At 32.8% G+C, this 18,470-nt stretch overlaps 1 protein-coding gene across 3 annotated transcripts in view; it reads right to left on the reverse strand.

Annotated features, from left to right (window-relative positions):
• LOC147022507 (uncharacterized) overlaps window positions 1-14,492 on the reverse strand; it is a 163,944-nt gene extending 149,452 nt beyond the window's left edge. The window contains exons 1-5 of one of the 3 annotated variants that reach the window (XM_085893485.1): window positions 14,091-14,492; window positions 13,800-13,994; window positions 13,509-13,703; window positions 13,236-13,412; window positions 12,947-13,139 (exon numbers count right to left, since the gene is read on the reverse strand). In XM_085893485.1, the coding sequence (XP_085749611.1) occupies window positions 12,947-13,139; window positions 13,236-13,412; window positions 13,509-13,703; window positions 13,800-13,994; window positions 14,091-14,183 (853 nt within the window). In that variant the 5' untranslated portion in view covers window positions 14,184-14,492. Of the gene's footprint in view, window positions 1-12,526; window positions 13,140-13,235; window positions 13,413-13,508; window positions 13,704-13,799; window positions 13,995-14,090 lie in introns of those variants that run through there. The other 2 variants (XM_085893484.1, XM_085893487.1) reach the window with 2 other exon arrangements.
• Window positions 14,493-18,470: the final 3,978 nt, after the last annotated feature.

Consider the following 18,470-nt stretch of genomic DNA (forward strand, 5'->3'; position numbering starts at 1 on the left):
TCTTCACTTTGAATTTCATTCCTTGTTTGAATTTCCTCTCTCGTAAGAATTCCTTCTTTAATCAGAATTTCATCTTTAATCTGAATTTCCTCTTTAGTTCGAATTTTCTTTATAATTAGAATTTCATCTTCAGTTAGAATTTCTTCATTAATTAGAGTTTCCTCTTTACTTTGAATTCTCTCTTTAATCTGAATTTCCTCTTTAGTGAGAATTTCCTCTTTTGGAAAGAATGAATTAAGATTTGGAAAAGAGTCCGTGGAGCTTAGATTTGATGCGAGGTAGGCTAGTGGTGTTCCCATAAACTTGTAAGAATCTAGAAACCTAATACGAGTTAAAGGTTTTGTGAATATCATTTTTGAAAATGAAATATACTTTTGACTTGTGTTTGTTATAGCAGAAATATTCCCTGGTGTTTTTGAAAGTTCATTGAAAATAGATGTGTATCATAGTTGGCGCTGTTGTGAAGAAAGACTGGAATAAAAGAAGGTAATTTATCATTAAGATTACAACAGGAATGAGCGGGACCTCTATATTTACCAGTAAGATGACAATGGTCTCTAACTTTAGACTCCTTAATTTCCCCCTCACAAATATGACAGATATTGTTCATTCTAAATTCTAATTTTTCTTCTTTGGTTAATTTCATCGGTTCATTTGTTTCTTTCATTAATTTAGTGAGTCTTATACAATCCTTTTCTAATCGTTTTACAAACTCTTGTGAAGCATTTTTTCCACGATAATGTTCAAGTTTGTTATACTTTTCTCCAACAGATGATTTGATATAATAACAGAAACCACAAGGAATATGTTTTTGATATTTATTTGTATATGGTTCTTTTGGATTAGGAGAAGCAGTATTTATCTTTTTAAGGATACATTCAAAATCAGCGTATATCACAAATGGGTGCATGATAGATTTATTATAATCTTCAAAATAAATCTTTTCACCAGGTTTAGGCATTGTAATTACAGCTGATTTATGATTACTACAATATTTTGAATGTTGTTCTAATCGTTCTTTTGTATGAAATGAATGAAGACATCGCTTACAAGGATATATTTTGTTTGCTGTTCTGAATACCTGAGAAGAGATTAATCTTGATAAATTATTGATGTATGTGTAATGTGAATTCTTTCCAACACTAAAATATAAAAGATCAATGTGTGTTTCTTCATTTTTATAGTTGTTTGAAATTTTTAATATTTGAACTTTGTTTGTATCCGTTAATCCATATACATTAATAGAAAGATTATTCTTTTTCTCAAATTTAGGAATATCTGTTAGTGGCATTGGGAATTTAAAATCTTTAATGTCCAAGGTATTCTCATATTTCATATATTGTTTTACTCTTTCTGAATTACATTTTGGTGGATGTAAGTGAGCAAGAACAGACCAGAGAAAACATTTATTATCATTGTTCTTAATATTAACAACTGCCTTCTTTAGTTTTATTTCTTTTGCAAATTCAATATAAGAAGAAGCTTTAAGAGGGTTTGATTTTTGAATGTGTATATCTAAAAAGATGATTTTTTTTTTATATTGAATCCACTTCCTACCACTGCATTGTCAACATCCTCTTCTTGTCTTGATAGTTCTTCATAAACCCCACTATTCAAAAAATCTTGAAATGATGTTATAAAATGAAGATCTGTTCTCATATAAGGAGTTTGTTCTTCATCTTGTCTTTTCATATTCATTTTCACTCCCATATAAAACTTTAAAGTTTTCATTTCTTTTAATGTCTTTTTAATAAATTTTTCAACATCGGGTTTCACTATTTCAATTGATTCAGCTATTGATGATGGACCGGGTTCTCCAAATTGAAAAATCCTTATTTTTATATGCCCTTTAAATGCCCCATCAGTGTTTTCATATAATAGTCTCCCTTTACTTTAAACTCATTTTTCTTGTGTTTTTGTGATTGAAGATGTTTATTATAACTACTCTTCAAAACATCCTTTGAACAGATATCACAATGTTTTCTTTCCAACTCAAGAGGAGATATTTTATGAAACAGATTAAATGTGTGTTTGTTGGTTCGGAGGTGTTTTCTATAATGTTTATATTCGTGATTACAAACATCGCAGTATGTTGTATTCACCATATTTATATAATAAATCTTTGCTGAAACTAAAATTTTCTTGATTAAAATTTCGTTTGTTTTACAGGTGAATCTGTGCTTAAAACCATTTTATCCTCCAACTTTTTCACTTAATAAATACAATGTTTCAAGACACAAAAGACAAGTTTCAATCAATCTCTTCATTTGTTAAAGATACTGAGAAATATGTCAAGGATGTAAAATTGAACAAAGATAAATATAACAACTATTGGATAAAAACTATTATGGTAAATAATATGAGTTCTTCAATTTCCTTCAGTGGAAGGGCTTTTAGTATACCTGGTAGAACATCAATTAAAGTATCTCTAACAAAAGTTTCTCCTCTCCTTCTAGTAATATATTCAAAACTAGAAAAAGCAATGAAACAAGAAAAAGTATCAAAGAACAAAAACCTTATGGATGAAGCTTTAGAAAGAAAAGATAAGACCATCTGTAATATGCAAGGAGAAATTTGTATTTTTTTCAACAACCCTAAAGATGTAAATCCTGATGAAATAAAGGATGTTAATATATCAGGTGAAATGACATTTCGTTCAATAGTAGTTAACGATAATTTTAAAATTACCTTTAATATAAAAAATGTTGTCGTTGAATCTGATAATGAAAAAAAGTATATCGATATCGATGGTAATATACAACTGAAAGTATAGATGAATTTCAGTTTAAGTAAAGTTTTACTTTATCAATATGCTAGACTTTCCTGATTCTCCATATGACAAATTTGAGAATTGTCCTGCGTGTGAAAGACGGGGATTAAACACAGAGTCAAAAGCCTATAAACAATGTATATTCTGTGATTATCTTCTAATTAATGATAATAAAAAATATAAAAAGGAAAATAATTCTTTTAGATTTACACCAAAAATGAATTACTTTACAAGATTGATTAGAGAAATGAATGTAAAGTATGAGGATGATAACACACCTTTCCTTACAAGGGAAGAAACTGAACGTATAAGAGAAATGTTCAAAGGATTGTTGTTGTATATTATTCATGGATGTAATTTTCAGGGAAATATCAACACAAGATATTGTATAAATAAAATAATGGATTATCTTGAAATTAAACCTGAACTTAGGATAAAATATAGAGTTTCTAAAAAAGCCAATAATAAATTAAATAACCTGTTTTTCAAATATATAAATGAATGATTTTTTACCTATTTGGGAAAATAAGATAAAATTTAACAACCATAAAAATCTCCCAAATTCATTAAGATGTCTCATCGTTGGTTCAAGTGGATGTGGAAAAACCTGCTTACTTTTAAAAATGCTCCTCACTCCCAACTTTTTAGATTATGACAATTTAATAATTTTCACAAAGTCGAGTTTTCAACTAGAGTATCAACTACTCTCACAAGGTTTTAATGCTGGTCTTCAAAAAGAAGATATAATCGGTTTATTTAAACATCAAAAAAACCTAAATGATTATAACATTGAAGATATAATTCAACTATTTTGTGATACACAGAGATGTAAAAAGAAATCAAATCTTATAACTTGTATTCTTAGTGATAATACGGATGATATACCGTCTCCCCAAGATTTGAATAAATCAAAAAAGAACCTCGTTATCTTTGATGATTGTGTTAATGAGAGAAACCAAACGGTAATGGACAGCTACTACACAAGAGGGAGACATTCTTCTTGTAATTGTATTTATCTTAGTCAATCGTACTTTCAACTTCCTCGTCGTTCCATCAGAAACAATGCTAATACTTTTATTTTATTCAAGTTAAATTCAATAGATATCAATAATTTTTGGAGAGATAATTGTTCTACATTATGTAGTAAAAAGAAATTTGAGGATTACATGAAGCACACGACTGAAAAATATAAATATATTGTTGTGAAACAAGATGAGATATTAAGGGATATATTTTTTGTTTTATAAACAATTACATATATAAATGACAACTATTATTATAAATCTTGTGGGTAAATCTGCTTCTGGAAAAAACTTTCATAAATCAAGGTTCTTGTGTAGTACAAATGAGAATATTGTAAATTTACTTAAAAACACCCCGTGATACGCATTGTATCAACAACAACTAGAGCAATAAGACCTGGAGAAGTAAAAGGTGAAGATTATCACTATATTTCAGTGGAGGAACATATGCGATTGAGGAATGAAGGACAAATATTTGAGGAGGTTTCTCTTGGTACAACAAAATATTCACATTGTAAGAGTGAGTTAAAGAAACTAAAATCTGGTGGTGTTGGGATATTAGAAACTAATCCAGAAGGAACGAGACAAATTATTAAATATCTGAGCGGAGTGAAGATTTTATCATTCGGTTTTGATGTTGATGAAGAAACTCAACGCAAACGTATGAAAAGCAGAGATGCAAGGATTAGTGAAGAAGAAATTACAACTCGCATTAATGTTAATAAAGAATTTGATGAAATATTTAAAGAAAAGGATTTATTTGAACACATCTACTTGAATGATGAAGAAAAGGAAAATTTCCCTGTTAATCTTTACAATTCATTAAATGATATTTTACAATAAATAAATGGATACAAAAGAAAGAGCAAGAAGATTTAAGGAACATCAAGAGTTGGTTTCAAAAGTTGTAAAACAACAGGAAGACATAAAGAAGAAACGCAGACAGAAACTAACGGGCGAAGAAGCATTTGAAAAAAACAAGAGAAATTTTTTAAACCACTTTTAAAAACTTCCCAAGAAAAAATGAAAGATGTTTCCACAGTTCCCACAGTAGAATATACTCCTAGAAAGCTTCAAATGTTAAAAGATTTCAGTCAAATGACGGAGGAAGAATTAGAGCATTTAGGAGAATGAGAATATGATGATGAAGGTTTATTTCAACAACTGGAAGAGATTAATCAACCCCCTGATTATATTGTGAATGCTATTCAAAACAATGAATATTCAGCGGATTCAAAAACCAAAGCAGGACTCATTCCAACAGAACAACCAGCAATATTTCATCTTGTTCAAGAAAAGGTATTGATATTTAATGATGAATTAAGGTTCTTAAGTTCTGCTCAACCCCCTGTTAAACTAACTCCGAGATTAATGTTTCTTCTCACAAAAGATGGAAGACAAGGTTCAACTGTGAGGGATGAATCAAAGTATATTGATAAACCATTGGATATGGAAAATAATGATGATAGAGTATATATTGATTTGCTGAACACTCTAAATTATAAGGTTATTCTTTTTGGTAAAAGTAGGAAGAATGAGAAGGAGAAACACATTATTCAGGCTTTAAGTATCCTTGGTTCAGGTATTAGTTTTCTTCCAAATGACCCATCGCAATTAGTTAATAGACTGTTATTGTTGTTAGGCAGTAAGAAGGCTGGAAATAACAATTGTTTTAATGAAGCATCGGCCATTTTAGACCAGTTGATGAACATGAAAATAATTAATAAATCTCAATATAAAGACATTTTATCTCATATTAAATAAGATGAGAAGCACAATCCTGAGTTTTAATTTCACAACAAGCGACCACACATCTTCATTCCCATACCCACTACAACTTGACACAACAAAAGAATATGAGGCATCTTTATTGTCCATGGAAACTTATAATACCTTATTTAATATAACCGAGAAAAATGACAAGTTTAGTTATAATCCGGGAAGTGGATACAAAACGATAACAGTCTCACCGGAGCATACGAGATTTCTCAAATATCTTCCGAAATTGCTCGTCTTATGAAAGAACAGGGTGATGAACCAAAAAATATTGTTATAAACATTCAAAAACATACTTCAAAATCAACGATTAAAGTTAAAAATAACTACAAGGTTGATTTCACAATTGATAATTCATTTAGAGAGTTATTAGGTTTCTCCTCAAAAAGATTGAAACTAATGGGACGTTTTACAGTGATAATGTCATTCAAATATCCTCAGGAATAAATTCGGTGTTAATTCACTGTGATTTGATTGATGGTGCTTATAATGATGGATTAAAAACAAATACAATATTTTCATTCAGCGCATACTCAACCCCAATTGGTTATAAATTCAATATGGAACCTAAAAATTTGGTTTATCTACCTGTGTCAGGAAAAACCATACACAGAGTAAATTTTAGGATAACCGACCAAGATAATCGTGTGATTTCTTTTAATGGAGAAGTTATATCCATCAGAATTCACCTACGTGAAGTTTTTCAATAAATAAATACGATGGTTATTGTGAGGAAACACGAGTTGGGAAAATATAAAATAATTACAGGGGATGGGATGTTCCTTTCCCCGTACTACAAGGGTGAAGGTATGTATCTTGGTAGAGGATACTATAAACCTAAGAGACAAAGGGGTGTCGGACATCAATTTAGAGGAGATGGGATAATTGATACTCTCATGGGTATTGGTTCAACTATTCTTAAACATAAAGACCTAATTGGTTCAACTGCTTCTGCTGTGGGAAATGTAGCAGGTGCTGTAAAGAGTATTAAAGATGCTCAGAAGGAATCTCATAAATTACAAGCAATAAAAGAAATTAAGAAAGGTAAAACTCAGTTGTCCCCCAAGAACGACAGAAAATAATTCAAATACTTGGAACAGGGTTTCAAAAGTTTTAACATCTTTTTTCCTAAATAAATACAAGTATGGAAGCAATTGATAGTATCTATGATTTGGATGATACTATTATTATCTCAAACTCCACTAAAAAAGAAGATTACTTCAAGGTAAATGCAATAACTGGAACAGACTGGAATACAAATGGTACAAAAAGTTTTGAAATAAATAATCAACAAACCTATTTGAATCTCTCCGAAAGTTTCTTGTTGTGTAAATTTAAATTCACTAAGGCTGGGAATAACACAAACGCTACACTTGTAAATGATTTCTTCTGGAAAATGTTTGATAGTGTGCGATTGTATATTGGAACACAAGAAGTTGAAGCGGTTGATTATGTCTCTGCTGTATCTGAAATGATGAAATTTACACTCTATACATTCAGTGATAGAATGGGAAAGGGGTCTGTCGAAGGTTTTATTCCTGATATGTCAACGGGAACAAACACAGACCCTGGATATATTCAAAGGAAAGGAATGTATAATGATGATACAAAAGCAGAAAATAGTTTTACTGTGGCAGTTCCTCTTAAAGGTATATTTGGATTTTGTGATTATGATAAAGTTCTGTATGGTCTTAAAATTAGATTTCAACTAAAAAGGAATGATAATGAAAATAGATTGCTTTTTGGTGTTGGTAGTGCTTTTGGTGAACAGAATAAATTTGTAATTGAGGAGATGAGTTGGTATATCAGTGAATATACTCCTAATCTTAAAACAGAAGAGATGTTGAATCGAAGACTTAACTCAAAGAAACCACTCAGTGTATCATACCTCAAAAGAAGATGTCAACACGTTAAACTCAATCAAACTACTTACACGTGGAATTTGGGTGTTCTGGAAGGAAAGCCACGATATCTGTGGATGATTTTTAAAAAGCCAGATGGTGATACTGCGACTGATAAGAATAATGCATTGAGTGATAATGCTAAGGTGAAACAACTTCGCGTTTCTCTAGATGGAACATTTTATCCACGAGATAGATTGGAAATTAATTGGGAAAAAAATGATTTTGCTGAAGCATACAAGTCTTACCAAAAGGTGTGTGAAAGTAATGGAAATAAAGAACCTATTTTGGATATGACAGCATTTAAAAGTTTGTATACAATCTATTCGTTTGACCTGAGCGCTCAAAAGGAAACTATAAAGTCTAATCGAGTGGATACTTCCCTATACATTGAAAGAGGAGAGAGTGAAGAAGTTGATACATATTGTTTGCTTTTGGAAGAAACAGAATTGCAGATTAATACAGATAATGGTGTGATGATTAGTCTCACATAATTTTTTGTTAAATAAATGAGTGGCAAAGTACCAACTGGGGTATATGTTAATCAAATCAATCTTCATAAACTATCATCTTGTGTTCAAAATCAAAAGCCTTGTACGATTAACGTTAATACAATTCAGAGAAAAGGAGCAGTAAGAATTGATGTTTTGCTCACAAGAGAACAGGTTAAAATCTTGAATGACACTGGCTCACTTAAAATTAAAATGACAAAACCAATGTTGAAAAAATATTCAATAAGAGAGACGAGTGGAGGATTTCTCCCATTTCTAATTCCTTTATTTGCTGGTTTAAGTGCGGTTGGAGCATTGACGGGTGGTATTTCAACAGCGGTCAAAACTGCCAACGAAAGGAAGGCTCAACTCCAGGCTCAAAAAGAATTGGAAAGACATAACAAAGAGTTGGAGAAACAAATTAGTGGAAGTGGTGTAATTGTAGATTTTGCTGAAAAACTTGAAGGTCTGCCTGATAAAGCGAGATTGTTAGTTGGAGATATGCTTTCTTCTATAGCACAAGCAGGTGTAAAATTAACGAAAAGAGGTAATGGATTATATCTTTCTAATAAATAAATGAGCATTGATGAGTGGTTGAAAGAATTTGGAAAGAATACAACATCAAATTTACAACTTGCCAAATATTGTAAGAAATTAAAAATTCATAATGTGGTTATTTGTATGAGAGATGAATTAACAAATGTGCCGAAACATACAAAGAATATTATTATGAACTTAGAAGATAATAATGGGAACGGTTCTCATTGGGTTTGTATTTTTAATAATCAAGACAAATATTATTTTGATAGTTTTGGTCTTCCACCACCTGTTGAAGTTATAAAATTCTTACAGAATGGTGTTTATCAAACATTTCAAGTCCAAGAATTAAATTCCAAGTGTTGTGGTCAATTATGTCTATATGTGTTATTTCAACTCAACAAAAATAAAAAATTTTATGATATTATTTTTAATCTAATATAAATGACTTATGTTGGTAAAGATGGTTCTATCTTTGGTGTATCTCAAGAACTGGATATTGATTTATCAAATTATTATACAAAGGCACAGGCTGAATGACATAAATATAATATAAACAAAAATATTAACATGAAAAATGCTTATAAATTAAAAAATTATCCAAGCCCAACTGACGCGAATGACTTGGTGAGATTAAACGATTTATCACAATATATATACTTAAATAAAACGGCTGTGTATTCCAAAGATACAGAAGTGTTGATATTATCTCCAGGTCATACAGAATTCACAGTTCGAATTAAAATAAATTTTTATAAAGAAGGGCGTATCGTTTGTATGAGAATAGAACAATGGGGGTATGATATGAATGATTTAGGGTATAATTGGTCATTTAAAATTAACCTTGAAGACCTGGAACAATTAAATCAGTCTCGTAAGGAAGAATATTATGCACTTGGTATCGAGAATGAGTTTTGTGGAGCCACGATTAGTAAACAACAAATAAAAGAATTTAATAAGGGTAAATATAATAATGGTTTTGCCCTTGTTTATCTCATGAAAACAGAAAAAACAGGATTATATATAATAAGTAAGGAAATACAAAATGATTTAACTATGGGAAGATGGGGAGGTGTTTCGTGCCATAATATTATTCTAACATATATTTCTAATACATAAATGACAGCAAGAAGGCTTCAAGAAAATTATCATTTCTGTGTCCAAGCATACCTTCAAGAAAAGGGTATTCGGTATTTTAATAAATATGTTCTACAACATAAGAATGAGGTATTTTCAATAAAAGATTGGCATTATGCTGATGTTGATAAACCGACAACTTTAGATTTAATTAGAATGTTAAATAATGAAAAAATTATAAGGTTAAGAAAAGGTAAGGCTCTTTTAGAAATTCAAAAGAAATTTTATTGGTTTCCTGTTGTAAAAAAATTATTTTGGATACAGGAATAACAAGAAATCCTGATGAATATATGTATAATATTCTATGGGGTGTAAGCGATTCAAGGATAGTAAGGGATGAGGAAGGAGTTGAAGAAGAGAGGGAAGAGGAGGAAAAGGAGAAGGAGGAGAGGGAGAAGAAAGAGAAGGAGGAAAAGGAGAAGAGAGAGAAGGAGGAAAGAGAGAATAGAAAGAGGGAGGAAAGAGAGAAGAGAGAGAGGGAGAAGAAAGAGAAGGAGGAAAAGGAGAAGAGAGAGAAGGAGGAAAGAGAGAATAGAGAGAGGGAGGAAAGAGAGAAGAGAGAGAGGGAGAAGAAAGAGAAGGAGGAAAAGGAGAAGAGAGAGAGGGAGGGAAGAGAGAGAATGAATAAATATCAAAATATGGAAACCAGTGAGATTCAAAAAAGATTGGTGGTATTACAGAAAATAACTCAACCCACCGAGGAGGAAAACAAAGAATTGACAAGTCTATTTGCAATATTTTCTTCAAGACTATTGACATCGTCAAGCTATTCATTTTAATTCAAGTTTTTTCTTCAATAAATGGAGGAGAGAGTGAAGGCATTTCTAAGGATTCTTTATGTTTTAAAAATTAAGATTCAAATGTGCATGTTGGAAACTAAAAAGGTTTTTGCACTCTGCAGGAATTTTTCTCATAAATAAATGAGTTATTGTCTCAAATGTAAAAAGAAAACTAATACTAAAAATATTTCATATATTAAAAGTAAAAATAACAGGGTTATACAAAAAGGTATATGTTCGGTGTGTGGTTCAAAAAAAATCAATTTATCTCCAAACACAAACTCGGAGGAGATATACAAAAGTTTTTATCAGGAAGTAAATTTACAACTACTGGAATACCAGGGGAATTACATCTTCCAGGTTATTCTTTCTGTGGTCCAGGCACAAACTTGGATAAAAGATTAGATGAGGCAGACAATCCTAAATCCTGGAGTAAACCAATCAATAGAGTTGATGAAGTGTGCATGAGACACGATATTGATTATGGGAATACCACAACGTTGGAAGAAAAGCATGAAGCCGATAGAGAAATGTTGTATAATTTGTCTCTGATACAAAATCCAACCTTGAGAGAAAAAGTTGATAGGTTCATCGTGAAGAAGATGATTAGTGCTAAATTGAAACTTGGACTTGGAAATTCAAAAAACTTATCGGCTCTAATGATGCCATTAAGACTGAAGAGCAATTAGCTGATGAATTACATAAACCAATATTCACAAAGTTTCAGAGAAGGAAAGTTTATTCCAAGGAAGTTGATTATATCTGGTCTGCTGATTTGATTGAACTCAATAATGATAAGGGGTACAAGTATGCTTTAACCGTTATTGATTTGAGGAGTAGATATGCGTGGGTTGTCCCTTTAAAAAACAAAACAGGTAATACTCTTATGTTAGCTTTTCAACAGATATTTAATAAAAGTAAGAGAAAACCTTCCCCTCGCCATGTTCCCCGTCCCATCCCCATCCCTCTCCCTTCCACAGTTCACCTGTGTCTGTTCCCCAATGTTTTGTCCCTTCCACTCCCGCCCCTCTTGTCTCATGCCTCCTTGCTGTGAGTTGTGTGTTAGCTCTCATACGAGCCTCGACCAAGGTATAAAAAAAAAAAAAAAAAAAAAAAAAAAACCTAAAAAATTGTGGACTGATGAGGGTAGAGAGTTTTATAACAAGACATTTATGAATTTTCTAAAAAATAACAGTATTACATCATACAGTACCTTTAATGAAGGGAAGGCAGTTGTTGTTGAACGTTTTAATCGTACCTTAAAAGAGAGACTATATAAAAAATTCACACAACTCGGTTCACAACAATGGTCATCTTTTATTCAGGATATTGTGGATAAGTATAATGACACGATTCACATGTCAACGAATATGAAGCCACCAGAAACATTTACAAAATTAAAATATGAAAAAGAGATTAATGTCAGAAAACCTAAGTTCAAAGTTGGTGATATCGTAAGAATATATAGGTGGAAATCTCATTTTGAAAAGGGTTTTACTGAACGATGGACGAAAGAACTTTTTAAAATTGTTGATGTAATAGATACAGTTCCTTGGACTTATAAAATATATGATTTGGAAGGGGAAGAGATTTTAGGTTCATTTTATTCACAGGAATTACAAAAGACAAAACTAAGCAGATAATACACCTTTGTGGACACTCGAGGGCCAAGTCCGAGGTGTATAACAGTATATAATGTGTGTCAAGGGGTGGACGTTCTTACATCTGTGAACCCCAAACACAGAATCCTCAACTGAATAGTCAAGGCTTAACTTTTGTTTGTGTGTGTGTGTGTGTGTGCAATGGGAGCAATAGGTTGGCGCTTCACTCCCTCCTACTATACACCGTTGTGGACACTCGAGGGCCAAGTCCGAGGTGTATAACAGTATATAATGTGTGTCAAGGGGTGGACGTTCTTACATCTGTGAACCCCAAACACAGAATCCTCAACTGAATAGTCAAGGCTTAACTTTTGTTTGTTGATGTGTATGTGTGTGTGTGTCCCAACCCTCACATTCAAAATCTCAACCCCAACCCTCACATTCAAAATCTCAACCCCAACTCAATCCTCACCCAACACAGTCTTTTTCAAAATGAGATTTCCACCTATATATATATATTTTACGTTATTTTTTTTTTCTCTTCTTCCAATTCTGTCTTTTAAGGCTTTCAGGTTTGATGACATAGAAAGAGGGAGTAAGAACTTTCTTGATAGGTTTAAATCCCAAAGAGTGGTCGCATTTCAAGTCTTCAAAATAACCCCAACTTTCCAAGTCTCCAAGGTAGTTATTTAAACCATCAAGGCAGAACTCATTTACTGATTTTTTCAAAATTTGTGAGTCTCCAAGGTAGTTCCCATATTTAGAACCATCTTGGCAGAACCCTTTTCCTGAGTCTCCAAGGTAGTTATTTAAACCATCAAGGCAGAACTCATTTACTGATTTTTTCAAAATTTGTGAGTCTCCAAGGTAAAACTTGTATTCTGGCTCATCAACGTATAACTTGTTCAGTGGGTATTGTCTTGATAACTCACAATGAGTACTATTGCTGTAAAACTCTTTTTCAGGATTTTGCTGGTCTCCAAGGTATAACTCTTTGGTTGGGTCATCAAGGACGAACTCGTTCTGTGGGTCTTGGTCGCTCATAAGGTCTTCAACCAAGCCAACAATTTCGCCCCAAGTTGTAGCAAAAGCATTATTTTCATTTCGTATTTCAGACACAATTTCCTGTGAGAGAAAATAATAATGTATTAATTAAGTTATTTAATTATTAAATGAGTATGCTTCAATCAAAGTTTGAAAATAGGAAAATAAAAATCTTACCTCAACAGATAAGAGGTTTGAATCCAGTTCATCAACTTGAAGGTTTAGTTCCATACAAGACAGAGAGTTCCAAGGAACACCAAAGTCATCCCACTCAAGGTCTTCAACCAAGCCAACAATTTCGCCCCAAGTTGTAGCAAAAGCAGTATTTTCATTTCGTATTTCAGACACAATTTCCTGTGAGAGAAAATAATAATGTATTAATTAAGTTATTTAATTATTAAATGAGTATGCTTCAATCAAAGTTTGAAAATAGGAAAATAAAAATCTTACCTCAACAGATAAGAGGTTTGAATCCAGTTCATCAACTTGAAGGTTTAGTTCCATACAAGACAGAGAGTTCCAAGGAACACCAAAGTCATCCCACTCAAGGTCTTGGTCGCTCATAAGGTCTTCAACCAAGCCAACAATTTCCTCCCAAGTTGTAGCAAAAGCAGTATTTTCATTTTGTATTTCAGATACAATTTCCTGTGAGAGAAAATAATAATGTATTAATTAAGTTATTTAATTATTAAATGAGTATGCTTCAATCAAAGTTTGAAAATTGGAAAATAAAAATCTTACCTCAACAGATAAGAGGTTTGAATCCAGTTCATCAACTTGAAGGTTTAGTTCCATACAAGACAGAGAGTTCCAAGGAACACCAAAGTCATCCCACTCAAGGTCTTGGTCGCTCATAAGGTCTTCAACCAAGCCAACAATTTCCTCCCAAGTTGTAGCAAAAGCAGTATTTTCATTTTGTATTTCAGATACAATTTCCTGTGAGAGAAAATAATAATGTATTAATTAAGTTATTTAATTATTAAATGAGTATGCTTCAATCAAAGTTTGAAAATAGGAAAATAAAAATCTTACCTCAATAGATAAGAGGTTTGAATCCAGTTCATCAACTTGAAGGTTGAGTTCCATACAAGACAGAGAGTTCGAGGCAAGCACACAGCACACCATTGCCAGCAAGAACAAATGTTTAAAATGGAGCCTGGGTTTGAAGCTTTTATAGAGAAAGACTGGTGGGTGTGGTTTCCTTTGGAAATTCCCTGGGCAAGCCGAGGCAAGCCTTCATTGGGAAATTTTTCAAAACCATAACATCCTGTAATTTTCTAGTGATTTCTTTGTGAGTCAGAGATGAACTGGAAATGATGTAAGAGTGGGCGGGGCTTAGCAAAAGCAGGCGGAGCTTAGGAAAAGTGGGCGTGGCTTAGAAAAATACCTTATGAAAAGTGGGCGGAGCTTAGCAAAAGTGGGCGGGGCTTATGAAAAGTGGGCGTGGCTTAGAAAATACCTTATGAAAAGTGGGCGGAGCTTAGCAAAAGTGGGCGGGGCTTATGAAAAGTGGACGGGGCTTATTGAATACCTTGTGGAAAGTGGGCGGGGCTTAACAAAAGTGGGCGGGGCTTAAAGAAAAGTGGGCGGGGCTTAACAAAAAATAACCTGTGGCTCAGGAGGTGGTCAAACAAGAGCATTAAGAGAAGTTTATCATTTCGTAATGGCACAAATGGGGTATCTTAAAAAATATAAAGATTCAAATGTTTTGTTTGTCAATATTTTAGATGGGGATTATTGTGCAAAGAAAATTAAACTATTGAAGGAATTTGAGAATGAACAAATCTTTATAGGTTCAATGAGTGAGCTGTTCAACCCCCAGGTGTTCAATTCAATGAGGTTCAACCTCCAAGTTAAAAGGGGAGACAAATAAATATACCTTGGGATAAAAAGGGGGTTTATTTTTAGGGAAAAAAATATGAATCGCTGAAAATCCCCCATTCATTTACATGGGGAAAAGTGAGCCAGAATCAGTATTCTTACCCTACATATATATATATATATATATATATATATATATATATATATATATATATATATATATATATATATACATATATATATATATTGTTATAAATCATTTCATCTCACCAAGTCATTCGCGTCAGTCGGGCTTTGATAATATAATATTTTTTGCTATACTATATTTCTCTCGTTCAGCCTGTGCCTTTGTGTAATAATTTGAAAAATCAATATCCAGTTCTTGGGATACACCAAAGATAGAACCATCTTCACCAACATGTCATTTGTATTAGATTTAAAATAATGTCATTAAAAACATTATTTTTGTTGAGTTGAAATAACACATACAGACATAATTGACCACAACACTTAGAATTTAATTCTTGGACTTGAAATGTTTGATAAACACCATTCTGTAAGAATTTTATGACTTCAACGGGTGGTGGAAGACCAAAACTATCAAAATAATATTTGTCTTGACTATCAAAAATACAAACCCAATGAGAACCGTTCCCATTATTATCTTCAAAGTTCATAATAATATTCTTTGTATGTTTAGACACGTTTGTTAATTAATCTCTCATAAAAATAACCACATTATGAATTTTTAATTTCTTACAATATTTGATAAGTTCTAAATTTGATGTTGTATTCTTTCCAAATTCTTTAAACCACTCATCAATGTCATTTATTTATTAGAAAGATATAATCCATTACCCCTTTTAGTTAATTTTACACCTGCTTGTGCGATGGAAGAAAGCATATCTCCAACTAGCAATCTCGCTTTATCAGGCAGATTTTCAAGTTTTCAGCAAAATCTACAATTACACCACTTCCACTAATTTGTTTCTGCAACTCTTTGTTATGTCTTTCCAATTATTTTGAGCCCAGAGTTGAGCCTTCCTTTCGTTGGCAGTTTTCACCGCTGCTGAAATACCACCCGTCAATGCTCCAGCCGCACTTAAACCAGCAAATAAAGGAATTAGAAATGGGAGAAATCCTCCACTCATCTTTCTTATTGAATATTTCTTCAACATCAGTTTTGACATTTTAATTTTAAGTGAGCCAGTATCGTTCAAGAATTTCACCTGTTCTCTTGTGAGCAAAACATCAATTCTAACTGCTCCTTTTCTCAGAATTGTATTTACGTTAATCATGCAAGGCTTTTGATTTTGAATACAAGATGATAGTTTATGAAGATTGATTTGATTAACATATACCCAGTTGGCACTTTACTACTCATTTATTTATCAAAAAAATTACGTGAGACTATTCATAACACCATCATCTGTATTAATCTGTAATTCTGTTTCTTCCAAAAGCAAACAATATGTATCAACTTCTTCACTCTCTCCTCTTTCAAGGTGTCGGGAAGTATCCACTCGATTGGACTTTATAGTTTCCTTTTGAGCACTCAGGTCAATCGCATAGATTGTATGAAGACTTTTAAATGCTGTCATCTCCAAAATGGGTTCTTTATTTCCATTGCTTTCACACACCTTTTGGTAAGACTTGAATGCTTCAGCATAATCATTTTCCCAATTAATTTCCAATCTATCTCATGGATAAAATGTTCCATCTGGAGAAACGCGAAGTTGTTTCACCTGAGCATTATCACTCAATGCATTATTCTTATGAGTAGCAGTATCACCATCTGGTTTTGTAAAAATGAGCCACAGATATCGTGGCTTTCCTTCCAGAACACCCAAATTCCACATGTAAGTGGTTTGGTTCAGTTTAACGTGTTGACATCTTCTTTTAAGGTATGATACATTGAGTGGCTTCTTTGAGTTAAGTCTTCTATTCAACATCTCTTCTGTTTTAAGATTCGGAGTATATTCTCTAATATACCAACTAATTTCATCAATTAGAAATTTATTATGATCAGCAAAAGCATTAGCCACACCAAAAAGCAGTCTATTTTCATTATCATTCCTTTGCAGTTGAAATCTAATTTTAAGACGATACAGAACTTTATCATGATCACAAAATCCAAATATACCTTTAAGAGGAACTGCCACAGTTAAACTATTAACTGCTTTTGTATCATCATTATACATTCCTTTCCTTTGACTATATCCAGGGTTTGTTCCCATTGACATATCAGGAATAAAACCTTCGACAGCGCCCTTTGCCATTTTATCATTAAATGAAATCTTCTTCTTCTTTCGGCTGCTCCCGTTAGGGGTCGCCACAGCGGATCATCCGTTATGATCCGCATAATGATTTGGCATTGGCTTTACGCTGGATGCCCTTCCTGACGCAACCCTGGACGCCTCTTACCACACAGGGATATGGTACAACTCTTCTAACCGGGGCATACACCGGGCCCAGTACACTGGTACTCACTTCACCGACCTCGGAAGGATGACAGGATGAGTCAACCTCCTGGTGTGTATTAATTCAAGCGGCCAATGGGGCTTGAACTCAGGACCTTTTGGATCCCAAGCCGCTACCCTAACCACTACGCCAACACTACGCCAACACCAGCATTTATCACTTAATGAATATAGTGTAAATTTCATCATATCAAATGTAGCAGAGACATAATCAACCACTTCAACTTCTTGTATTCGAATGTACAAACGAACACTATCAAACATTTTACAGAAGAAATCATTTACGAGTGTAGCTTTTGTGTTTGTCGCAGCCTTAGTGAATGTAAATTTACACAACAAGAAACTTTTGGCGAGATTCTAATAAGTTTGTTGATTATTTATTTCAAAACTTTTAGTTCCATTTGCATTCCAGTATGTTCCAGTTATTGCATTTACCTTGAAGTAGTCTTCTTTTTTGTAGAGTTTGAGATGACAATGGTATCCTCCAAATCATAGATACTATCAATTGCTTCCATACTTGTATTTATTAAGGAAAAAAGATGTTAAAATTTTTGAAACCCTGACCCAAATATTTGAATTATTTTCCGTCGTTCTTGGGGAGACAACTGAGTTTTGCCTTTCTTAATTTCTTTTATTGCTTGTAATTTATGAGATTCCTTTTGGGCATCTTTTATACGCATTATAGCATTTCCCACAGCAGAAGCAGTTGATCCAATTGGGTCTTTATGTTTAAGAAAAGTTGAACCGATACCCATGAGAGTATCAATTATCCCATCTCCTTTTTTTCTAAATTGATGTCTGACACCCCTTTGTCTCTTAGGTTTTATAGTATCCTCCACCAAGATACATACCTTCACCCTTGTAGTACGGGGAAAGGAACATCCCATCTCTTGTAATTATTTTATATTTTCCCAACTCGTGTTTCCTCACAATAACCATCGTATTTATTTATTGGAAAACTTCACGTAGGTGAATTCTGATGGATATAACTTCTCCATTAAAAGAAATCACGATTATCTTGGTCGGTTATCCTAAAATTTACTCTGTGTATGGTTTTTCCTGACACAGGTAGATATACCAGATTTTTGGGTTCCATATTGAATTTATAACC

Source organism: Eptatretus burgeri, chromosome 8 (assembly GCF_056783735.1).
Source record: "Eptatretus burgeri isolate ZD-2024b chromosome 8, Ebu_testis_v1, whole genome shotgun sequence".
Taxonomy (NCBI): domain Eukaryota; kingdom Metazoa; phylum Chordata; class Myxini; order Myxiniformes; family Myxinidae; genus Eptatretus; species Eptatretus burgeri.